At 41.5% G+C, this 26,797-nt stretch overlaps 1 protein-coding gene across 3 annotated transcripts in view; it reads right to left on the reverse strand.

Moving 5' to 3' along the window:
- The window catches only part of PHACTR2 (phosphatase and actin regulator 2), a 207,053-nt gene that overhangs the window by 135,103 nt on the left and 45,153 nt on the right, over window positions 1-26,797 (reverse strand). The window contains exon 1 of one of the 3 annotated variants that reach the window (XM_054024327.1): window positions 25,880-25,959. The exons of the other annotated variants lie outside the window; for them this stretch is intronic. Within the exon in view, the coding sequence (XP_053880302.1) occupies window positions 25,880-25,892 (13 nt within the window). The 5' untranslated portion in view covers window positions 25,893-25,959. Of the gene's footprint in view, window positions 1-25,879; window positions 25,960-26,797 lie in introns of those variants that run through there. 3 annotated transcript variants of the gene reach the window in all.

The raw sequence follows: 26,797 nt of genomic DNA on the forward strand, positions 1-26,797 counted from the left end.
TGTTTTTGAAACATTAAATCTTAAGTTCGCTTTTTCCTCCATATATACTATTGATTATAATGATTACAGGTGAAATACTCATTTTCTTCCAGAAAGTATGCAAGCTCTCTGGGCTACACTACACCTAATATGCACTCCATCTTATCTGATTTATCTTTTTTTAAATTTTCGATTGCCTCAAACTATATCCCCTCCACTTACACACTCTCCCCTTCATACATACCAAAGACAGTGTGTATATAAACTGGGAATTGTTATAGTGAATAATATTTTATATTATACACAGAAAGCTACATTAAAAGAATGTTAAGGTTGCAAAGCCAAGCGCTCAAATGTTAGGAAATTGTAGAATTAAGATTGCCAGTGCAACCTTCATATGCATGATGATACAGTCATCACATACTATTTTCTCCACAGGAAGTTCTTTTAATGTATTTTTTTGTGTAATATATAATACACTGTCCCCTGACACAGGCTTGTAAACTGTAGACTTTTATGGGCCTGTATTTTACAGTGTGCTGCCTCATGGTATGTAATATATTGTTAGAGGTCATGGTGACATAGTTAGAGTAATAGAGTCTGATCCAGATTTCCAGAAAGCCTTTGACAAGGTCCCACACCAAAAGCTCTTACATAAATTAGGTTGTCATGGGATAAAAGGGAAGGTCCTTTCATGGATTGAGAACTGGTTAAAAGACAGGGAACAAAGGGTAGGAATTAATGGTAAATTCTCAGAAAGGAGAGGCGTAACTAGTGGTGTTCCCTAAGGGTCAGTCTTAGGACCAATCCTATTCAACTTATTCATAAATGATCTGGAGAAAGGGGTAAAAAGTGAGGTGGCAAAGTTTGCAGATGATACTAAACTGCTCAAGATAGTTAAGTCCAAAGCAGACTGTGAAGAACTTCAAAAAGATCTCACAAAACTAAGTGATTGGGCAACAAAATGGCAAATGAAATTTAATGTGATAAATGTAAAGTAATGCACATTGGAAAAAATAACGCCAACTATACATACAATATGATGGGGGCTAATTTAGCTACAACAAATCAGGAAAAAGATCTTGGAGTCATCGTGGATAGTTCTCCAAAGATGTCCACGCAGTGTGCAGAGGCAGTCAAAAAAGCAAACAGGATGTTAGGCATCATTAAAAAGGGGATAGAGTATAAGATGGAGACTATATTATTGCCCTTATATAAATTGATGGTACGCCCACATCTTGAATACTGCATACAGATGTGGTCTCCTCATCTCAAAAAAGATATACTGGCACTAGAAAAGGTTCAGAGGAGGGCAACTAAAATGATTACGGGTTTGGAAAGGGTCCCATATGAGGAGAGATTAAAGAGGCTAGGACTTTTCAGCTTAGAAAAGAGGAGACTAAGGGGGGATATGATAGAGGTATATAAAATTATGAGTGGTGTGGAGAAAGTAGATAAGGAAAAGTTATTTATTTATTCCCATAATACAAGAACTAGGGGTCACCAAATGAAATTAATAGGCAGCAGGTTTAAAACAAATAAAAGGAAGTTCTTCTTCACACAGTGCACAGTCAACTTGTGGAACTCCTTGCCTGAGGAGGTTGTGAAGGCTAGGACTATAACAGCGTTTAAAAGAGAACTGGATAAATTCATGGAGGTTAAGTCCATTAATGGCTATTAGCCACGATGGGTAAGGAATGGTGTCCCTAGACTCTGTTTGTCAGAGGGTGGAGATGGATGGCAGGAGAGAGATCACTTGATCATTACCTGTTAGGTTCACTCCCTCTGGGGCACCTGGCATTGGCCACTGTCGGTGGATAGGATACTGGGCTAGATGGACCTTTGGCCTGATTCAGTACGGCCGTTCTTATGTTCTTAAGCACCATCAACTCCAAATGAAGTCTAACGATTGTGAGCATTCGGCCTCTCTGATAGTCCCGTAATGTTTACAAAGGAATTCTAACTATACTGCAGCATTGTCCCCAGAAAGAACCTCAATTTTTCTGGTCTTCCTGATGATTAGAGAAAAAATATGCAGGAGAACAAATAAATGAAAACATACGTAGTAAAAAAATGTTAAATTGCTTTATTTGCCTTGTGTATTACTTATAATAAACTACACACAACTGCTGTATTTAAAATTCTTGCACTTCTTAAATTTTGAGTGCTAAACTTCGCAACTGTAATGACATTCTTTTAACATAGCTTTTTGTGTGTAATTTCCTAGGTTTTTAAAAAGACAAACTGGAAAAAAAATTCATCATATGACATTATATGGACACTCACGTGGCTCATCAAAAGTGTTAGAACCTTTAGATCCACTGTAAAGTGCTCTGCCACTTGCACTAGAGGAGTCACTGACAACAGTAGTAGATTGTCATCATCTATATGGACCAGCACTAGTAGGGATGAGACACACACTTTGCCAGTGGGTTTCACAAATATTTCCTGACAGCAGGGAATTGTGAGACTCTGGAATTTGGGTTCCATTCCAGGCTCTGGAGGGGAGTGTTCTCTAGTGGACACAGACATTTCTGCCCATTCCCCACAAGATGTCGGTTTCCTCCCTTTCTCCCCATTCCCTGGAACCTGTCCCTGTTCCAATTCCATCTCTTCCCCACTCTCGGCTCCTTGTCCCAGTCTTCTTATTGACCCAGTCCCAGCAGTCACTCCTCAGGCTTCTTGTTTCAGTCCCAGTCTCCTTGTCCAGCCAGTCCTAGTGTCCCCATCATGGCTCCTTGGATGATCTGTCTCTCCCTTCCTCCCTACAATGGCTCCCAGTCCTAATCTCCCTCTCCCCAGGCTTTTCACTCATTATCATTCTCCCCCTCAATCTCTTCCTCCTCCCCATTCTTTGCCCCAGTCTCTTTCCCCAGCCACTCTTAGCTTCCCCTTAGTTCCTCATCAGATCTGTCTACCTCCCTCTCCATCCCCACTCTGATTCCTAGTCCCAGTCTCTTTGTCCAGCCAGTCCCAGTCTCCTCCTGCCACCACCTCCTCTTCTGATCTCAATGTCCTCCCCCAGCCAACTGACTTCAGTTCCCCCCCATTTCCCTCATAAGCTCCTAGTCCAACCCTCCTCCTCACCCATGGCTTCCAGTTTCAGCCTCTCCTCCACCTTTGGATTCCCACTCTCCTTGCCCAGATAGTACTAGTTGCAGTTTCTCTCCCACACCCTCTCCAGTCCCAGCCTCAACAGACTCCTTGTCCCAATACACCCCTTCACCTCTCCCTGGCCCAACTTTTGTCCCCTCTGCATTCAAATCATATGGGTCCCTCCTCCACATTGCCTGGCTGCCAGCAGCAACGGGAGAGACAGGTTTCCTACTCTCACATCCACTGCCAGTCTACACTGCCCGTAGCAGCAGGAGAGCGGGGCTTTGCCCCTGTAGCCCTTGGCTGGAGCATGCTCAGTTGCTCTGTGGGCATGGCTCATGAGTAGTCTGGACAGCACAAGGAGTTGTGAGAGGCTCAAGCATCCTGAGTGAGGATGGAATCTTCAGAGATTTTTGCTGCTAAAATCAAATAAGTCTCTACTGAGCATGTGAAAATTGCAATTTTTCAAAGGCTGGTAACTTGGGGCATATTTTCACAGGTATGGGAAAAGACACATTCCTGACACAAAGGCCACCAAATTTCAAGTCCTTGCTCCAAAGCATGGGGGCGCTAAAACTGTTCCAAAAATAGGTCACCAAAATTTTGTAACATGGGCAAAACATGTTTCCTTCGCCTCATTCCCAGAAATGGCTGAACCATTTTGGTTAAAATTTCCCAAAGAATTTCAGCCTGATAAAGACACCTGGTATGCAAAATTTCAGCCCAAATGGTTAAAGTTTGGCAAAGTTATAAGCATCTAAAAACAGTATCTTATAATGGGAAGTGTCAGGCAATCTTAACAACCAGCTGGGCTACCAGCCTCGCCTATAATTAATCTGGCTCACAGACTGAAACCAGAAAAGAATGACAGCTGTGTCTGACCTTTTCTCCTATTAGAAATAGATCCCTTTTGAACAAACAAATAGGAAAAATGAATATAGATTCATCCTTTCAAAACACAAGTTTTAACAAAATCATTACATTAGAATATATTTTTAAAAAGCTAAACATATTGTAATGCTTAACCACACTCAGATTATTTGTACATGCCTACTAACGACTATAATTGAAGCGAGTTATTTTTGAATGAAAGTGAAAAGGTAGTGGAGGCAGTTGCTTTTTATTTGATCTGAGCTCTTGTCTCCAATCTTTTTTGATATGGAGCAATTACGTGTAGTATGTAGCGTACTGTCAGATTATTTTCATTGTGCTCAAAGTCTTTCATGTGGTTTGTCACAGGACAAAAGAAAACAAGATATAGGATATTATTTATTTCTGATACACCATTTCAATGCAAGATTGTCATGAAGTGTATCACAAGAGTTGAACATTTATCTGTCTATGGTATTTATATGGGAATTATCATTATCCCCATTTTACAGATGGGGAACTGAGACACCGAGAGACTTAGTGACTTGCCCATGGTCAACTAAGAAGTCTGTAGCAGACTAAGGAATTGAGCCTGGTTTCTTGAGCCCAGTGCTTTTAAACCATCCATTTGATATAAAGCTTTGTATACTAGAAAGAGATGCTGCTGAGGCCAAAATTCACATCTGGTTATTGAACCTAGTTCAGAGGCCCTCAGATCTGGGGTGGAGGGGGGTTCATTTAAGTATGACCTGGTGTTGGTCAAAGTTAGGCTGCAATAAAAGCAAAATTCAAATCCACATCTGGGTTTAGATTCCAGATCCTCCAAAATGCCAGGGTGCTCAGGCCCAGTGTTCTGTTCATAGCTCTCTGTTCAATACTGTCACATGTTTCTAACCAAACCTTTCTCGAGCACTGTGGTTCCCAAATTGTTTAGTAAGGCAACCCACCAGCTGTATAATGTCTTTTTGTGACCCATCCAGAATCCAAATTTTGGGGGGCCCCCAAAATCATAGGACTGCGCTCTTCTCCTCTGCTTCCACCTCCTCCTCATCCTGCTGATGGGACACTGACCACGCACAGCAGCACCCTCCATCCTGGTACCCCAATCATAATCCTGGCTCAATGCAGAGCAGAGGCCCTGGGGCAGGGGGGTTGGAGAGCAAGCTTGCCCCACACTAACCCCAAAATGGCATCTCCTGTCCTATGGAGCTGAGCCTAGGTCTCCACTCTGGGCATTGCAATCTGATGAATTTAGAACCCAGCACCACTTGGGTTTGGCCCAGCCACCCCTCTGTCATAAAAGAGGAGTGGCAGGGCCAAATACGTGTGAGTGGTCTGGTGATTCCTTGTGCCAGGTCACGAATTTGGCCTGGCAACCCCTCCATCATGACAGAGGGGCAGATGGGCTAAACCTGAGTAGCGCTGTGACCCTGTTAAAACTCCTGGTGTAGGGAACCAGGCCCAGCTTCGCAGGAGAGGAACCACCACTGTGGGAGTGAGTGCGGAGTCACTCTCCAACCTCCTCACTCCACTCAGGGCCTTGCCACCACACTGGACCTGTGACCTCCCTAGAAATGTCACGCGATCCACCATTGGGTGGAAACACTGCCCAAGCAGCTTAGGGGTGTTTGGAGCCAAGGTTTGTTTTGAATGCATTTCTAAATTAAAATTTTAAATTAAAAAAATCCTAAATTGCATTGGTCTTTCTTCTCTTATGCACTCTAGAGTGTTATGGTGTGGTGTTAATGTAATTGAGAAAAGAAATCATACAGTAGACAAAATTATTAGTTGTACAAAGCGTAGGGGTTTTGGTTTGAAAGAAAGCCTTCAAACCTTTATATAGTTTGCTAGGCTTGTATACTCACTCCTTGAGCCTTGCTTTACATGTAGGATTTCAATTAACCTAAAAATAAAAACTAAACTCATTATAAACTGTCAGATTTTGCCTGGTTTGAAGTGAAAACTACATATAACCACAGTGCATAGATGCAAATAGTCACGTCTATATGAAACAACCGAGGTATCATTTGCACCTGTATGTAGAGAGGACCAAGCGCCAGGGCAGCATCAATAACTGGCATATTTAACAGCTAGATTTTCAGTGAATAAGCAGTGCTCAGTAGGTAAGTCACTGAAGAGATTTACAGCCCACCCGTTAGATTGCAGCCCTGTGTAACTTCCAGCCACAATGTCAAGCTGACATCTAAAATGAAAATGTAGATGTTTAACTTCAGCAACTCTGGAATAATGCCAAGACCTCTGCCCTCCTTTGGCATAAATCATTTAACTGGCTCTTGCTTACCCATCACCAGACCCACTTGTTGTTATTACTTATCTCATAAAAGGAACACGAGCTGCTCTATCATACATGAACCACAGCTAGCACTGAGTCCATACTGATAGAACAGAACTGAGCATCTCTCTTTGAACTAGACACCCACAAACACACTCCAAAATGCAGTACACTGGGCAGTATTTTCACAAGACTCTCTCATCCTGAGGAAATACCAAGATTTACATGTACCAGTGTGACCACTTTGTAGTGTCCAAAAGGCAGCAATTCGGGCAGATTGAGTTAACTACACTATCAGAAAGAATTTTGAGCTCTGGATGTTGAGACACCTGATTCCCATCTCTGAGCAGTCTGTCTGGTTTAACTTGTATGGCACTATTTGTCCCTGATAGTACCCAATAGTCATCTGGAATTTTCCAAACCCAAATATATTCCTAACCATCCCTTTCCAAGAGCATATTTGCATGTTTGTGCAATTGTTCCCAACAACACCCATCTACTGAGGAGATCACTACACTATCTAGTCATAAAACTAGAGAGAAATAGTCCATTTAATAAACAAAATATTTGTCAATCTTCTCCCTCATAGGATTATTGTAGTTAGAGAGGCAAAGATTCATAAATTCTAAGGTCACCTAGTCTGACCTCCTGCATGACACAGGCACATAGGACTTCCCCGAATTAATTCCTGTTTGAAAACTAATAGCTGTGATTGAACTAGACCACCGCTTTTAGAAAAATATCTAATCTTGATTAAAAAATTTCCAATGATTGAGAATACACCCCCACCTTTGGTAAATTGTTCCAATGGTTAATTACCCTCACTGATAAAAAAATGCATCTTATTTCTAGCCTACATTTGTCCAGCTTCAACTTTCAACCACTAGACAGTTGTTATACATTTGCCTGCTAATTGGAGAGCCCTTTATCATCAAATTTCTAGTTTGCATGTATGTATTTAGAGACTTATCAAGTCATCCCTTAGCCCGTCTCTTTGATAAGCTAAATAAGCACTATAAGGCATGTTTCCCAATCCTTTTATTATTCTTGTGGCCATGGACAGCGCCCCCCACTTCGGGGAGGCTAGCCTACAGGCTCCACCCCTTCCTCCCGAGGCCTCACTCCCCCCCCCCCCCAAGTCCTCCCTTTCCCCACAGCCAGAGCCCCAAGCCCCCCGCGGCCCAAGCTGTGCCAGCCGGTCAGCCCCAGCTGGCCCGACCCTGGCTGGCTTGCTCAACTCCCAAGCTGCCCCAAGCCACGCCGGCTGGCCCAACCTCCAAACTGCCCCAAGCCACGCCGGCTGGCCCAAACTCCATCAGCCAGCCCGAATTGCCGCGGGCCGCCAGCCTGACCCCCAGCCCATCTCACGCTGCCCCTCTCCGCCCTAGCCCCTGGCTGCTGGCTGAGCTGGAGCTGAGCCCCCAGCTTTAGGGCTGGGGGCGGGGGTAGGGGAGCATGGGTGGTGCCACAGCTGTGGCCAGGGAAAGCTTAGCCTTCCCTGGCCTGATACCCGCCGTCCCTGCTTGTGGCTCTTTTCTGAACCCTCTCCAGTTTGTCCAACATCCTTCTTGAAGTGTGGCCTCCAGAACTAGACATAATTTTCCAGTAGTGGTCATACCAGTGCCAAATATAGAGGTGACATAACCTCCCTACTCCTATTTGAGATTCCACTGTTTATGCATCTGTGATGCTTCCCAGGAGTACTCAGGGGCTGCAAGGCACCTTGCTATCACCTGCCCTGAGTGTGAGAAAGCCTTGCCTATGCCTCCCGTGGGTCAGCTCCCCAACTCCATCAGCCATGGGCAACACAAGCACTGCCCTGTAGGCCTCACAGTCCCTGATGTTACTCTACACGTTAGCAATTGACATATTCCAATCTTTGAGCTCTCTGAGCAGCTCCCTGCACTTTCCAGCCTCTGGTCCACTAGACCCTCGCAGTATTCACAGATCTGCAGCTTCCAAAGAAACAGTACAACTCAGCTTACCAGTTCCACCTCTGATCAGTGCTCCACTTAACACATCACTTAGCACAGAGTTTCAAGTAGTAGCAAGTAGAAGTATTGGAAACAAATGATTACATAAAAATAAAATCATAATACACATTCTAGAGCCTTGATTTAATTAACAAGATATTCTCATGTCGTACAGAATATTGCTCACCCAAAATCCTTGCTGCTCCATACAGCCAGGCTAGCTGTGACCCTGTTTACATGAAGCAAGCATGCAGTCAATTTGCATCCTAGGTGAAGGACCCAGTGTGTCTCTTTGCCCCAGGCTTAGTTTGCAAAAAAGCAGACATTGTGTAGTTTGTATTGTATGCCTCACAAATGGCCAAATAGGGAAATAGGTGCCTTACCCGCCTTAACTGCAAGACCTTAAGAACATAATTTTAAAGATAGATACATAACTCCTTAATTATTATCCATCCATACATTTTGCAATGATTATGATAACCAGCAGGCAACTGGCTCTTGGTAGAGAGCTCAGATATTACCCTGGATCAGATATCTACATAATAGTTCACCAGAGGGTATTCCCGTACAACCTTATGCACCCCCAGTACTAATTACCGACTGTGACTCCTAAGTCTACTTTAGAGTCACTGCTTCCCAGCATAGAGTCCCCCATCCTGTAAAGATGGCCTACCTTCTTTGTTCCTAGATATATAGCTATACATTTGGCTGTATTAAATGCATATTGTTTGTTTGTGCCCAGCTTACCAGGCAGTCCAGATCATTCTGTATGAGTGACCTGTCCTCTTCATTATTTACTACTCCTTCAATCTTTGTATCATCTGCAAACTTCATCAGTGATAATTTTATGTTTTCTTCCAGCTCATTGATAAAAAGTGTTAAACAGTGTAGGGCCAAGAGCCAATCCCTACAAGACCCCACTAGAAACTGCACCTACTTAATAATGATTCCCCAGTTACAATTACCTTTTGAACCTATGAGTTAGCCTGTTTATAATCTGTTAAATGAGTATCACATTGATTTTGAATCTTTCTAATTTCTTAATCAAAATGTCCTGCAGTACCAAGTCAAACTCCTTACAGAAGTCTAAGGGTATTACATCTACACTATTACCTTTATCAACAAAACTTGTAATCTCATAAAAATTATATCAAGTTTGAGCTATTTCCCATAAACCCATGTTGATTGGCATTAACTGTATTACTCTCCTTGAATTCTTGTATCAGCTGTTCCATTATTTTGCCTAGAATCAATGTCAGGCTGAAAGACCTATAATTACCCAGCTCATTCTGTTTATCTGTAAGGTCTCAGACCCAGGCCTGGGAGTCCCTGGAAAACTGCCCTATGCTGGCTTCTACCCACTGGCTACTGAAATTAGATGGTCTGAGAAGCTACTAGGGCTATAACCTTAGCCAAGGCACTACTCAGAGGAGCTCTGATTGGAGGATTGCCTGGCTCCACCAATTGGTCCAACTATGCTATTTAAGCCAGGAGGAAGAACAGAAAGTTTGTCTGGGCAACAAAGTGGTTTCCTGTTGTAGCTGTATTGGACCTTGCTTGTGCCTGCTCCCTGCACTCAACCCTGTTCCTGCTCCTGCCTTACCCTGCCTTTGCTCCTGCTCCTACTCCTGCTCTGTGCTTGATCCTTGCCTCTCCTCCTGTCCTTATGCCTGGCCACCAGTCCTGGCACCAACTCTGGCCTCCAGCTTTTGACTCTGACTCTGGCAATTGGCATCTGACCTTGGCTTTGACTCTGAGCTTCGATTCCTGGTTCTGACTCTGGCTTGACCCCTGGCTCTGGTAACTGGCAGTTGACTCTTGTGGTGACCCTTGGCTTCGTTCCCCAACCTGGGTGCCTGCTCTGCCCACTAGACCTGACTCCTGCTCTGACTACTAGACCTGACTGCCTACATCCTGGTCCATAACATTACCCTTTTAAAATATTGGGACAAGGTAGCTCAGTTCTATCCTCCTGCAAGAGCAGGAAATTGTCCACTAGACATGTAGTTCTCTCACAAACAGGAAAAAACTGTCACATCACATTCTCTGTACAGTTAGCTTCATGAAGGGAATTATTCTGAGGATAGAGAAGCTAATTTCACTCTCCTCAACCCATGGGCAGAGTGCAGGAGAGCTTTGCTACCCTTCTGCAGCTGTTGCCTCAGTCTCTGGGTTAGAATAGGGTTAGTCGTTCTACATGGGGTTTGTGACCATTGGAACTGCATAATCATGGACTTAGTGGCCAACTGTTCACAGCTCTCTTGGACAGCATTCTCCCCACCCCTACCTCTCTGTACCCTAGCATGAAGCCTAGCATGCAGAGGATGTAAAGTACCTCTGTGCACTGACTCCACAGCTACCCAGCCCTCCGTGTAGCAGTAACACCACAGTCCCTGCCTTCCCTATACCTATACCTTGGGTGAATGTCACTCAGGGTATGTCTACACCCAGCCGCTAATTCGGCGGCTGGCAATCGAAGTTCTGGGTTCAACTTATCGCATCTTGTCTGGACGCGATAAGTCGAACCCGGACGTGCTCGCCGTCGACTGCGGTACTCCAGCTAGACGAGAGGAGTACCGCGGAGTCGACGGGGGAGCCTGCCTGCCGCGTGTGGACCGAGGTAAGTTCGAACTAAGGTACTTCGAACTTCAGCTACATTATTCACGTAGCTGAAGTTGCGTACCTTAGTTCGATTTGGGGGTTTAGTGTAGACCAAGCCTCAGAGAAGAATCCTTCCTATTCTGAAGAGTGCTATGAAATTGTTCAGAAAATGCTGTTCGTACATATTCACAATACTCCTGAAGTCTAAGAATGCTAAGCTATGTACAACAGATCTCCATGTATCCGCATGTGAATAATATAAAGAGAAGTGGTTGGCTTTGTAGGGGAACTCATACGTACAGTTGTAATTTAATGTCCACTAAAATGGGAAGAAAAAAATTTGGGGGGAGGGAAGATCAGAAAGGTGTTTGTTTTTAAGATAGGTAAAATCCAGGGCTTGTCAATCGTCGCCCTGCCTCACTCAATTATCTGAAATTATCAGTCAGCTCTATTCTCAGTTATGCTGAGTCATTTTTACATCACTGTGGCAGGTGCTTTAAATTTACACCCATCTTAAGGCACTTTTACAGTGCTTGAGCAGGGCCTGATTTGTTACCTAATTTTAGTTTTCTCATTATAGTAAACACAGTATACCCAAACTGTGCAGTAAATCAGGATTGCTATATTTTTGGACAATGTTTTCTCCGGGGCAAATTCTGAACCCATACCTGGATCCAAATAACTGGATGGGTGGGACCAGTTGTGGAAACAGATGAGTAGCAGCAATCCTCTTCCCAGCCTGTGGTATCTCTCCACAGAGGCTATTTCAGCTCAGTGGCTGAAGTAGCCACCATGGCACTTACCTAGCCCTTCCTGGGGAGAGGATGTGAGGATACACAAAGGAGCATGTCTTCCAGCTCCACCATTACTCCAGCAATCCACTGTGCATTGCTAAAATGCACCCCACACCATGGATGTCATGGGGGAGGGGGCATTGGAAGGCACTGCCCTCCCCAAACTGCAAGCCTCAGGAAGGCGTGGAATTCCCCTCCCCCCACGCCTGACTGGAAGTCCCCCCGCAAATATAAAAGTCAAACTACACCTATGCCCCACATCTACATCCAGCTACCCCCTTACCCGATAGTACTGCATCACTTCCACCCCCAAAGGGAAAGCCTGTGTTGTATTTGGAAAACTCCCAATAACCCCAATGGATAATGAATATTTTAATTCCTTTTCAGCAGTCAGTTAGAGGGAAAAAATTTTTGTATCCATACCACTTTGGGTGCTTTTAATTAGGTTGTACAATTCCACAAGCTATTTCCTGTTAAGTATAATAATAGCACAGATAACACTTCAGATTTAATGTGAACATTAGCTTTTCTACTATTAATTCCTAATTTATTATCTGAACCCTCCTTTTCATTGGATGGCATACAATGCTACGTTTACTTCTATCCCCTATGTTATTTCCCTGTTGAGCTTGTCCCACCCTCCTATTTTGGAAGCACCTTAAAAAAATAAACAAGTCTCCTGGGCAGACTGTCAGAAAACTCTTTTCAGTATTCTTCAGAAACTGCAGTGTACGATCAGTTTAAGATGATGCAATTGCATGCTGATCTGTTTTTCCTTCCTGTGTGCATTAAAAAAAAGAAAGCAATATTTATTGGTGGTCAACTTCCTAAAATTATTAGGTGACAGTTATATAGCATCTTTCATACCAATGCACCTTACAAGTTAATTATATGTTATATTATATATGTCCAGAGTTATTTATTGCTTGTGTTCATTTTTAAAATGCATCAGCAAAAACAGATCCATACACATCTGCATAATTTAAAACTTACATATATAGCACCGCTGCAAAATCCTACCTCAGTGCCTCATCGTGGTGCAGCAGTGACCCTGGCCGTCTGACAACTATGGTAGCAAGGCGTATGCCCTGGTAGGTCTAATCATGCTACAAAGGTGTCAGACTATCCAATCCAAGGAGGGGGATTGCTCTATCAGAGGAAAGAGCGTTTTTCCTTCTCCTTAGAGGTTGAAGGCTAGCTAAGCTTGAGGAGGTACGTATGCCTGCCCGCCTAGCCAGTGGAATGACTTAAAGTTAACAGTTAAAACAACACGAGTAAAGGGGTCTTAGTTCCCTGTGTGTCATCAAACCGTTCTTTGGTGGTGGAGTGGAAATTGAGCGACGAAAGGTTGCTAAAAATGTCAGGTGCTAGACCAAAATGGAAAAGGACAACACTCGCTGTGTGTACTTACAATTGTAGGTCGCTGGCAAGAGAGGAAACGTTAAACCATCTGATGGAGGAGAAGAAAAGGATAAGATGCGATAGCCTTGGTGTCTGCGAAACCCGACGAAAGAAGAAGTTGGAAGTCAACTGGAAGGATGGAAGGATGGAAGCACTGTGAGGCTCAGAAAGGGAGATGGCGCTAGAAACTATTGGAGGAGTCAGATTTATCGTCAGTAAGGATTGGGTTTCGAAAGTCATATTATGCCAGCTAATATCATCACGTATTGCCCGCGCGCAAAAGTCCACTTACATTGTCCCGATGGGAGATTTCAACGCTAAGGTCAGGCGAGGGAAAGCTGGCGAAAAGTTCATAGGGAGATATGGCAGCGGCGAAAGAAATGAAAGAGGAGAAAGGCTGGTAACGATGGCAGAAATGAAAGAACTCTAGGTGGCAAACACCTAGTACAAAAAGAAGATTGCAAAAAGGTGGACATGGATCGCGCTAAACACGAAGTGTAAGAATGAAATCGACTATATTTTAGTCAATAAAAGGTGCATTGTTCAAGACGTCTCTGTGGTGCAGCCCTTCAACACTGGCAGTGACTATCGCCTGCTTAGTGTGAAGTTGATTTTCGACGAAGTAGTGGAAAAGAAAGCATTACAGATGGCAAACAGGAAACAGCACCTGAAGACACTCGATGAAGCAAAGCTGAAGAAAGCAATTTCTGGGTTTGACTGGAACCAGACAGAAAAGTGTGATGAGGACTATAGTATCTTTGCTGACAAGCTGTGACGTTGCATAAAAGCATCTGAAATTGAAAAGATGAAGAAGGCAAAGGGAAGAATCTCGAATGAAACGAAAAGCTTGTTAGAGAAGCGGAGAAATATGAAAAGGAGCTTGGATAACAACCTCGAGTACTCCATTCTGTGCAAGCTTATACAGCAAAAACTGAAGGACGACTTTGAGAACTTCCGGAAAGAAAAACTCCTTAAAACAGCTGAATCACACAAGAGCCTCAGAACATGCAAGCGGGAATTGGCACAGTATTGATTGAGCGTAACAGCATTGACGAACAAGGACGGAGAGACAGTAATTTACAGAGCAGGGATGGAGGAGGTCTGCAAGGATTTCTATACAGAACTGTTCAAATCAAGAATCAACGTCCCTCTCCCAACGCTCCAAGAGTCAGAAGAACGTGTCCCCCCAATAATCGTCAGTGAAGTCCAAAGTGCACTACACCAGATGAAGAAGGGGAAAGTTCCAGGCAAAGATGGAATAACGTCAGAAATGATTTCCGCAGGAGGCGAAAAACTTTGGAAGGCCCTCGCTTTAAGATTCAGTCGATATCTCGAAGAAGGAAAAATACCATCAAACTGGAAGGAGTCGAATACCATCTTGCTGTACAAGAAGGGGGAAATAGAGAAAATCTTAAGAACTATCGACCTATATGCCTGCTCTCTCATATCTTTAAACTCTTTACAAAGGTGATAACGAACCGACTCTCACAGAGTCTGGATGAACACCAGCCGAGAGAGCAGGCAGGGTTTCGAAGAAATTTCAGCACAATCGACCATATATTTACCCTTAGCCAGCTCCTAGAAAGAGCGAGGGAATACAAACTCCCGCTGTACATTGCTTTCGTCGACTATGAAAAGGCCTTCGATAGCATCAAGTAAATGCAATATTAAAGGTGCTCTCAGAGCAGGGCATTAACACGCAGTACATCAGTTTGTTGAAGGAAGTGAATACTGGATGTACAACAGACATTACTCTCCTCGAAACTCCCTTCCGCATCCCAATCGAGAAAGGCGTAAAGCAAGGAGATACAATTTCAGCGAAACTATTTACCGCCTGCCTTGAAATGGTTATGAACAAGACCAATTAGAGGAGTGGTGTTAATATAAATGGAGAACGATTATCTCATCTCAGATTCGCGGACGACATCGTACTAATTGCCGAAAGCACCAACCAACTGCAGAGCATGCTACGAAGACTCGACAAGAAAAGCAGTCAGGTTGGTCTGAAAATGAACCGTTGCAAAACGAAATACATGCGATCAGACGTCTTACGAAAAGCCCGAATAACGGTAACAGTAGAAGAAATTGAAGAAGTGGAACAGTACATATATTTGGGCCAAGAAGTTAATATGCGCCAAGACATGAACGGAGAACTCTTGCGAAGGATTCGGGCAGGATGGTGTGCATCAAGGACATCCTCAAAGGAAAAATCGACAAGACCACATGTACAAAAATCTTCCATTCAACAGTGCTGCCAGCCATCCTGTATGGCAGTGAAACGTGGGCACTGTCGAAGAGAGAAGAGCGGCTGTCAGTAGCTGAAAGGACAATGGAACGAGCTATGTTGGGAATTTCCCTTCTGGATCGTATCCCAAATGAAATGATTAGAGAACGCAGCGGTGTGAAAGATATTGTTGTGGAAAGCAGATATAATAAGATACGATGGGTGGGCCACATAGCACGGTTCACGGACAATAGGTGGACCGCAATCATTACTGAGTAGTACCCGCGAGAACAGAAAAGACCACCTGGTCGGCCTCTAAGAAGATGGGAAGAGGACATTGTAAAACGTTTCAGACGAATGTGGAGAAGAAAGGTAAGAATGCGAGAAGAATGGTGGACGTGTTGTGATCGGCGCTGTCTTAACAACAGCTGAAGACCAATCGATCCAGGTGATCGATCCTGGTGTGGTGATTGGTCTTTTATAGCTGGTCAAAAGCTGCTCAAAAACAGAGACATGAAGGGCCTAATCCTGTATGGTAGCAAAGTACCAAGTGTCTCTCTGAGATGCTGAGAGCCTTCAGCTCCCACTCACTTCAGAGAAAGGAGCTCAGCATATAAAGAGGCACCAGCACCTTTCACAATTGGGCAGTAAGTGACTTTCTTAAAGTCACATAGGAAGTCTATAGCAGAGACAGTATTAGAATCCACATCTCCTGATTCCCAGTCTTGTGCTTCCACTACATAACCATTCTTGTTCACATGTACTGCATTACTGTTGTAGTTATACATTTGAAGCCATCTAGCCACATCAGAAAACCAGACAGCAAGTTTTATCTACCTGAAGGCACCAAACTAAACCTTCGAGATTTGCTGGTAAAGAACATATTTATCCAGTACAAAAATCCTATAACGGGTATACAGCATTATGACTGTGAGACAAAACCAGGGAATTTAGGTTACTTACCATCCTTACTGTATGATACTGCTCTAGTTATTTCACAATGTCTCAGTTTAAGGACAGCACTCTGGCCCTAATTTTAAATTGCTTGGTTTATGACAGTTTGCGTCACAGCATTAATGTTAAACAATTTTTTTTAAACTTCCTTCATGAAAGCTTTGCTGATCATGTAATGCTTGACAAAGCAGAATAGCTCCATTAGAATTATGATTTATCGTAAATATGGAAGTATTAGGAATGACTATTATGGATCGTAAAACTGCATGGAAATCCATTGAATAACAAATTATGTGAGCTGTCATATTTATCAAAGCTCAATAGCTCTATCATATGCATTTCTTCTTAAAATGCCAAAAGCAATTAAACCACACCACATCTGCTTGCCAAATTTCACTTGAAATTAGACAGGCTAGTGCATCATGTCACTTATTTTAATATTAAAAAATAGAAACAAAGAAGAGAGGCAGGAGAAAAAGGAAGAGTATACAACAAAGCCAACTACATACAAAGTAGCCAAGACAGACAAAAGCAAATAAATATTACACAAAGTTTACATTGCATACTAAATAGCATTCACACAGCCTTTATGCATTAGCAATTTTTTCATTTGAAGTTAAGGAGCTGATTCAGCAAAGCACCTAAGCACATGACTAATCTTAAGCATGCAATTGTTTTTCTGAATTGGGCTCTAAATGAGCAAAGGCCAACGCTGGAGCAACATCAGCATTCCTCAGGTTTGACATAATCAAATATTTTCATTTCTTCAAATCTCAAAGCTGGTTTCCACACAAGAATTTATATCCAAATACCTTCTGAATCAAGCCCCGGTGAGGATGTTACATGGTCCCTGTGAGTAAGAGGTAAATTTGAGCTAGAACAAATCCAGACTGTGACTTTGTTAACTGTGGAAGTACTAGCTGCTGCCATCTTTGAGTTTAAGTTGCACTGTGCAAGGGTTCTCAAACTTTCTGGAACAAATCTTCAAAAGCGATTATTTCATAAACTGTATCCACCTCCCTTTTATGACGGAAGAATATGCCCTGTGGATATTGCTACACAAAGACATGAATTTAAAGATATTTTTCTGCATAGTAAATCAGGAAATAAGTGGAGAAGTTACAGGTGTGTTGGTATCAGGCAAAAAATATGCAGCACAGTTCAACTCAGCCTCTTTTAGGCAAGTAGACAAGAGCATTCACGCTGGCCTTTATCTTTTGTTAATCAGATTCCATCAGGTCCACAACAAACTTATTTTGCTTGGACCAAACATTCTTTGGCAGCCCAGACATCCCACTGGAGGGGCTGCTATGCATAAAATAATTCATTCTGGCTTTCAAATTTTTGCAGTCTTCCTGTGAGAAGATCCTCACTCTACTAGTGCCACCCCCACAAGATTCTTGGAGAGGGCAGCTTTGTGCTGGTTTCTACCAACGGTAGATTCCATCCACCAGCATCTGTAGATGACATCGGGTATGTTATGGTGATGGTATTGTAGAACCTACCAGTTTTAACTAGAGATGGCTATCCATTATCTAGCCCTTGTGCTTCCTGTGACCCGATGGCATTCTCATACTACCCAAAGTATTGTCTATATACTCCATATAATGTCAAACTTACCACCTTCCTAAGGTTTGGCTTTATTGGGCACTCAGATAATTTAAAAGTTTATGAACCTCAGCCTAAGCGTGCTCTCCAAGCCTGGCAGTTTTAAAGTTTTTTTGCAGAACCTCCCTTTCTTTGTCCCTAGTTCCGTCTCATGCTCATTTCTTATGTCCTGGTAAGTTATCAAGTCACACCTGCCCCAAGTCAGCAGAAGTGACTCAGCAGTTTTATGCAATGTTCTAGGATGGTGGGTCAAGAAAACATTCCTATATCCCTATACTATATTATATTCAACTCCAATTACACTTTAAGAAAAAGTCTCATAAAAAGTTATATATGCAAGTATAGTTAAAAAGAACAAATCCATTAACAAACCAAGAAATTCTTGTGTAAAATTCCAAACAATCCAGACTATCCACTTTTACACCCACAGCAAGCCTGGGCAAGTAACACAATGATCATCAAACTTTCCTAAAAGATTCACAGCTAGACAATGAACCATGACAAAAACAACTATATGTTGGAGCCTCACTATCAGTTACCTGCTCTTTGGTCACATTTTGTTTCTTCCCCTGTGGCTAACTTCCTGCCTCCACAAATTCCTGCCTTGCAATGCCCCAGAGTATGATACAGTCTTCTTGGAGGAAGATTTTGGGCTGATGCTACTTTTAGTATATTCTCCTTCACCCTGTGCCTAAAGTGCAGTGCTCCGACTTGTGGTTGCTAGAAATTTAAAGGGAACAATAAATGTAGACGGTTTACTTTTTTTGCTATTCCCATACATAAAACCAAACACAACACAAAAGGGAAGTTGTGATCATTATACAGAAAACAGAACAACCAGGCAGTTACAGTCACCTGCCATCTTGGGACACTGCATATTTCCATCTGGTTTTTAAAGCTTGGCTTCATCACCCTTGTGGCTATCATATTCCATCTTAGCATGTCTGTAAGTTTCTTGTCAGAAAATGAAACGAGAGCCTTTTTTAGGTCACCATTTACAACATGCCACCTCTTTGTATTAGCCAGAGCTGATGGTTCCTGTAGCTCTGGATACTGTGCTGCAGGTAGTAGGGCAGTAGCTTGAGATACAATATTGTGGGCTTGTATCAACACAATGCTGCAGCCTCCCCGCCATGAGCCAATAGCTCTTTCATAGAATGCATGGATGTGGAGTGGAACGAGCTGCTCTCAGGTGCATTTTTCTCACCGTCCATTAAAAGCAATCAAGGGAAGGAGCAAGTTTAGATCATTGAACCTCAGCATGACCAAGGTTACCTGACAACTCAGTCTCGACCTTAGGTAGCTTTTTCAGGAAGGGGCACACCTCCCAAAGATAACTGAGCTGGTTACTGAGATAAGAATCAAGTTCTCCTGGCCTGGTCTCTGGAGACACTGTTGTAATCTGCTTCAGGAAGGTTTAGTAAACAGGCAGAATGGTCAGGGCACTGGACTGAGTCCCAGGAGAGATCAGGTCTGCCCCTGACCTGCTGGGTGACTTCAGGCAAGTCACATCACCTGTTTCCCCTCCCAGCTTTTGGATGAAATCTTAGCCCGAGTGAAATCAATGTCAAAACATCCAATGACTTCAATGAAACCAGTTTCACCTTTTATTAGCCTGGTGACACTAGGCAGAAGGTGATTAATAAGGCAACAGGAAAGAAGGAATAAATGTATTTAAAACATGATTGCACAGTGATAATTCAAGGTGGCCATCAACCAAAGAACTATGAATAGAGTACAGCAAAGAAGCAAGTGGTATTAGGTTAAAATAATATTTCCCCCCATATCAATTCAGTGCAGAGCATCACTTTACATATAAGCAGACTGAGCAACTGTCCTCTCTTAATATATTCTACTCTTTGATTAGAGATAGAAGCAAGGAAAAAAGGACAGACAGTAGTGAGATTGCATAATGTCATCTTCATGGATGAAGAAACAGTGGAAGTGGATTACCATGGCAATATGTGTTTCTGGAACGCCTGTATTTAGCACCTGAAGCCACAAAGTTACCTGTCTGGGAGCCATTTCAGCAATGGAGAATGGCCCCCTGGTTATTTTGGAAGATGCAGCATGGCTTTATATACTCCCATTAAGTCTTATAGTACTTGTTTTGCATCTGTGCAACTACTGTACTGTCATTTCAGGTGACATGGACCAATAATCCCTTTTGTTTTAAAGCAGAATGCTGGAAGAAGTGGTACTATTCCTGAAGAAGTTTAATCCTCCCAGATGTTTTTCCAGTGTGATGGTGTCATGTACATTCTGTTCCAGTTTCTAGGTAAAAGGGCTATAAAAACAACAAGTATTATTCTAATCAAAATACAATAAATGAAAAATTTAATTTTCTTGCAGACAGTGACCCAATGATGGGAGCTGCTTTCACCAAGAACCATGAGTGCAAACAGCTCCTAATGATGTATTTTGGTACAAATTAAAATATGCAGAATATAAGAATGTTGATCACTGCTTTGCAATTTGCTGTCTACTTACAATCTCTTTTTTGATCTACAGGTCACTGGATATGAACACAATACAGCTAGTGTGGCATCATCATAGCTCCATTATATATAGGCAGAGGCTAAAGTCAGCAAAAAAGGGGGAACTGAAGGTCATTCAGAGAACATCTCCACACTGTCGAAAAATGTAAGAGACACAGAAGTCATCTGGCCATATCAGAGAGAAAAGGAGTTGCCAGCAGGATGTAGCATTGATTTTGTTGCTGGACATTAGAAATGTCACAGAATTTCAATTGAGACAATGGATTTTGTTACAACATGAAAGTTAGACATCCCACTCCACAACCATGCATTCTATGCAAATCTCAACTTTCATAAGGCGTTTGATAGTGTCTCACGTGACCTTCTCAAACAAACTAGAGAAATACAACTGGTTGGAAAACTGTACTGAAAGAGTAGTTTATCAATGGTTCAGTCAAGCTGGAAGGCCATATCATGTGGAGTCCCACAGGGATCTGTCCTGGGTTCAGTTCTATTCAATATTTTCATAAATTATTTGGATAATGGCATAGAGAGTACACGTATAAAGTTTGCGGACCATACCAAGCTGGGAGGAATTGCAGCACTTTGGAGGACAGGATTAGAAATCAAAATGATTCTGACAAACTGGAGAAATAGTCTGAAATAAATAGGATGAAATTCAATTAGGATAAATGTGAAGTTCTATATTTAGGACGGAATGATCAAATGCACAAATACAAAACAGGAAATGATTGCCTAGGAAGGAGTACTGCAAAAAGGGATCTGGGGGTTGTAGTGGATTAGAAACTAAATATGAATCAACAATATAATATTGTTGTAAAAAAAAAAAGAAAACATCACTTTGGGATGTATTAGCAGGAGTGTTGTAAGTAAGACATGAGAAGTAATTTTTCCACTCTACTCAGCACTGATAAGGCCTTAGCTAGAGTACTGTGTCTAGTTCTGTGCACCACACTTCAGGAAAGAGGTGGACAAACTGGAGAAAGTCCAGAAGAGAGCAACAGAATGACTAAAGGTCTAGAAAACATGACCTGTGAGGAAAGGTTGAAAAATTGGGTTTCGTAAGCCTGGAGAAGAGAAGAGTGTGGGGGTACAGGAAAACGATCTTCAAGTATGAAAAAGGCTGTTATAAAGAGGAGGGCATTAAATTGTTCTCCTTAACCACTGAGGACAGGACAAGAAGTAATAGGCTTAAATTGTAACAGGGGAGATTTAGGCTAATCATTAGGAAAAACTTCCTAACCATAAGGGTAGTTAAGGAATAAATTACCAAGAGAGGTTATGGAATCTCTGTCATTGGAGGTTTTTAAGAGCAAGTTGGACAAACACCTGTCAGGGATGGTCTAGATAACATTTAGTCCTGCCTTAGTGCTGGGGACTGGACTAGATGACCTACCAAGGTCCCTTCCAGTCCTACATTTTTATGATTCTGGGGTTCCAATTTGAGGCACAGACAGGATATTAACCAGGATAAAGCCTTGAATATCCAAGAATCTCAACACCTGTATGACATGCAAGTATTATTCGAATCTTACAAATTGGTAAACAGCCATAGAAAGATTGAAAAAAGGCACTTGCACTCAGGGTCAAACAGGGAGCTGGTGGCAAATTCAGGTACAGATTCCGAGTTCCATTGCTTTAACTGTTTGAATACACGTCTTCCTTAAATCTTAAATAAAATGTATACTTTTATGTTAACATATAACATCCTATATTTAATGTAGAAATGTTGCTTGAGTTTGAGGCATTCAGTTAATATTATGCTTAAAAATGATAAAATATCAGTTTAGGGGTCAAATCTTGACCAGGTCAGGGTTTGGCCCCAGTTGTATGCTTCGTATTGACCTTGTGGAAAATAAATTAAAAAACGCATCAAAAGCAAAATGAATTATGTTTGGCAAATTTCTACTCTACTCTCAGCCTTCCTCTTTACAGTAGGGGTATATTGGAAAAATGAACTAAAATTAATGCTTTAAACCAAGTCTGCAACACTATTTCAGGATTTTCATAAATAGTCATTAAAGATCACTATTCTACAAGAACTTAAAAATGTTTACCAATGGTGAAATATTGAATCTAATGTTCAGTTAGACAGTCCTCAAAAATGATATGGCATTCAGTGTAAGTCTTACATTTCCTTTAAAAGAGACAATTTAATGCAAGGCATAGCCCTCTGCTGGAGCTACCCCCACAGTGGCACTATGCAGTCACTCATCCCAATATAAATACCTCAAGATCTTTCAACATTTCTGGCTAAAGTGGCAGTCAACGGTCTAATGCAAGTGAGAATATTGCTTGAATGCTACTTGTCTGCTTTGCTGTAGGCTTCCTATCCAGGAATAATATAACCGTTTAACACCTGCGGGGGAAGGGATAAGGCAGGTCTTACATATTTTTAAAGAAAGTCCAAGAATTGCTGTGTTTCCTCAGCCTCACTCCTCCTGCTATCACAATGCTCCTGCTGTTTTTATAACCTCCCCATTAGTCTCCTGTCAGTTTTTTCTCTGTCTTCCATCTTTTTATTTCTTTAAAATATGCTTTATTGCCACCATTCCTGACCCCAGCCACCAAGCAAGCAACACAGGCGCCATGATGACTTTACAGTTGACATGCCCTAGGATTGGCTGCGGGAAGGGAGAAGAGAGAGAGCTATTATATAGCCTTTTCAAACATATACACTGGTAGCTGTAATTCAAAAGAAAACACCACTGAATGCTTCCAGCTATAACTACAGATATAACAACTATTACCAAAACAGGTGCCAAACAATGCTGGAACTACCCTGACACTCCATACACTATTTAATGAATATTTTATTGTTATTCCAGGAAAGGCTTTTAAAAGAATACAGAAGACAACAATTATGCAGAGCTGTCTCACTAACTGAGAGAGCAAGAATGTAAGCTCTAACATGAAACTGAAAGATGGACACTTTTCACAAGAGCATTGTTTCTTAAAGCTACAACATAGGATGGACTGAAACTGCAAAAAGTGCATACAGCTGACCCCAAGACAACAGTGGTCATATGCAAAACCATATTTGCCTAGCAAAGTATTCTGGTGTTGGCACGCTGTTTGACTGATAAATTACAGAGCTATATATCTGTTATGCAGAGCAGTAGTTGGAGTTCTGCCTAACAATTATCCGTAGTCTGACTCTGAAAGTTTATTTGGCAGAAGGATGAATTTGATAACAAAGGCCTGATTCACTGACATTGATAACCAAATTGGTATTTCCAGCACTCAATGGTTAAAACCAGCAGCTGTGCATAAGACTCTATAATTCTATAATGCTAGAAATAGCATCGACTCAGGAAATATTCAGGCAGGTACCCAATGTGTCTCTATCATTATCTTGTTTATATATAAAATGAAAAACTACCAAAGTACAAGTTAATTAGGCACTCTGGTTTACAGATATTTTAGACCTTACAGTTGTGTCAGCAGTTATACTCTGAAGTTAAATATGAATTCTGAGATATAGGCTGAAGTGAATTTGCAAAAGGACGCCCAAATCCCATTAAAAGACAATAGGCATTGGGTGCACAGCTCTCCTTTAGCTCCTTTGAAAGCTATTATACATTTACGTGTCCAAGCAGACACATATTCCTGGAAAAGGTCCCTAGTTCACAAGTGTAACTGAAGCTCATTTAAGGCTCAGTTCTGCACAACTGAAGTCAATGAGAATTTTGCTATTGACTGCAATGGAAGCAGAATTAAGGCCTTACCCATTATGTGAGGCTCTTCACAATATTTCATTTGATCTTTTTATCTAATTCTTAACTCACCATTCAAAGGTACAATTATACAGTTTATCTGTCTGTCTACATTTCTGAAAGAGAGAGATTACCAATCACGTTTTTGGGGATTGATGATCATATCAGCAATATGGGACATACTGACACTGGCTGGTTAAAGAGCAATGTCCTATTTATTTTTAATCCCAAAATGCTGCTGATTGCAAAGCAATGAGGAATCAGAACTTAAAACCTTCCTAAGGCAAAAAGGAAACAATACAGGAAAAACTGTTTCTATGGTTTTCAGATATTAGCCTTTCTCCTCTCCCCCAAATGGCCTTTAAAATAAAGTATGACTCATTCCAGAAAAGGCTCTTACAGATAGATTAAAGTGATAGCTCGGTCAGGATTTCAATAATATTAATTGTTGATGGTGGAGAGTTTAAAGCCAGGAGAAATTAGCAGTTTGTGGTATCTCTCACCTACAGGCATTCTATACTGTAATAAGGGAATCCTCTCACCTGACTGGAAAACTCTGCCTAGTCATGGAATATCAAGTATGTGTCATTGTCTTTTATTCCAGATCTATTGAGTATACTTAAAAAGACAGGAAACATGGAGAGTGCAAAGACTGCCCCCAAATCTCTCATCTAGCTTATTTAATAAAAGCTAATGTTAAACTTGCACCACATCAGTTTAGGAATTCACTGGTACTGTAACGGACCATACATTGTCAGTAGTACTAACACTTTAATCTCTGGTAGTACTTTTTGTTTATCTTAAGAACAGGATTTCACAGAAATCAAAGCAAGTTTTTCTAACCTGCTTATCCACAAAATCAATCAAGGTACATGAGAGATGAATTTGGCCACTACAGCTTAAAGGCACAAGCAAAAGTACACTCTTATTATAAAAATAAAATACAGTAGTATCGTCTTGTAGTATCTTCTTTCAATTGTACTGTATAAAAGTGTGTGTATACACAGTATATAGTGAGTCATCTTTTTAAGTACTGAGCAAACCAAATGATTTAAGCCAGGTGCAATGGCAATGATAATTCTGTACCTTCCTTTATTTTTTGCTGGTACAATAAAACAATGAGCAACAGACATGTGCAAGTTGCACTGCAGTTAAAGCAATATGTGAAATGTTCATCACAAAGAGTTGTCTTTTTGCACTGATCAATATAACCATCAAAAAGTGAAATGCAAATACTCTGTTTCTCAGAATAAGTAAAGCTATTATTGGGTTTACCTCCTTAGAAACCCGTAGATGCATTATTTGGCATTAAAATGAATGCTCTAAAGATGAAACATCAAAGGAAACAGAAAAAAGTGCAAATATATTCAATGTTTTATCTTCTAATTGATTAGAGAGCAAAGTGTTTTTACATAAAAGAAAAAACATCTTAAAATAATAAATACATGTGATGAGTATGAATGTTAATGCTATTTCAGTTTGCTCTGTTAATTACCTATACAGACCTTTTGCCATCTGTCAGATATTTTTCTAGTTAACTGTATGCATTTTTCCCTCCTCTACTGTGGTATAGAGAGATCAAAGTCCACACTTTCTGCAGACAGATTCTGAAATAATACTGAAGTCCCTAAAAGATGAATTTTCAATTACAGTTTATATTCACATTTCCAAAATCCCCAAACTTCAGCAGACTATTAAAGGGTTAAATGAGCATGTCACATTTTACACAATAGAAATTCAGTTTAATAAACATAACATTTTTAATAGCAGAACTGCAAATAGCAGAATAGCATACATCCTGCAGCAAATGAGACACGATACAAATGAACCCTTAGGGCAGCTAAGAATTAAGATCCGTTTTCTTTCACTTACCAGCGTTATCCATTTTTTCTGCACCCGCCAGCACTCAAGAAGCAGAGTTCTATAGAAAAGCAGCCGGTGCTGCTCTTTTTCTCTCTAATGAAGCTCACTGCCCTTCTCCTGATTATTAGACCTTGCTGGCAGTCAGAGCATACTTCATGCACTGACTGCAGTAGACACCACCAGGAAATTTATATCTCCAAGGATGACAAACAGCCATTAGCTCCATTATAGGCTGATTAAGACTGTGTGAGCCTATCAAGTGGATACTTGAATCCCCCCTGGATTTTCACCTTTCCTGGGGAGAAAACAAAAAAACCCTCCAACTATGTAATATTGAATACACAATTTTGCAAAGTAGAAAAAACGTTGTTTTAATGAGGAAATGTTTAAAAGGTGGGGGGGGGGCAAAACTCTAAAGAAAAAGATGTAGATAACAGAGTGGAATGAGCCTACATTATAAATGGCAAAAGTTTTGATTCTGGGAGGAGGGAGGGTGGGGAAAGGCAGCCTTTTTCCTAAGGCATTTTAGCTTTGAGAAAAATGTATCACTGAAAGAGGTTACTTTTGCTGCAGTCATTAATTCTGGCTATGCGTTAAATCCTACAACTTCTATGTCTGATGTTCCATATTGTTTACCAGAAATGCATTTATATCTGTATTGATAGGCATACGCAGACAAGCAATTCATCCATTGGAGACATTAATTATTTTACCGCCATTTGCAGGCTAAAAGTAACTAAAGGGTCAGAGCCTATTAGTCAAGGGCAAAACTGTCATCGGATGTCAGCAGAATCAGGCCCAACAAAAACTGATTGACATATGTAGAAATGAAAAGCCAACTACAGACATTTCTGCTAGACTTCCCATACCATCTGAGATTCTGATGCCCAAGATTTTTCCACGATAATGTAAAATAATTTCAGTGAA

Source organism: Malaclemys terrapin, chromosome 3, assembly GCF_027887155.1.
Source record: "Malaclemys terrapin pileata isolate rMalTer1 chromosome 3, rMalTer1.hap1, whole genome shotgun sequence".
Classification (NCBI taxonomy): Eukaryota; Metazoa; Chordata; order Testudines; family Emydidae; genus Malaclemys; species Malaclemys terrapin.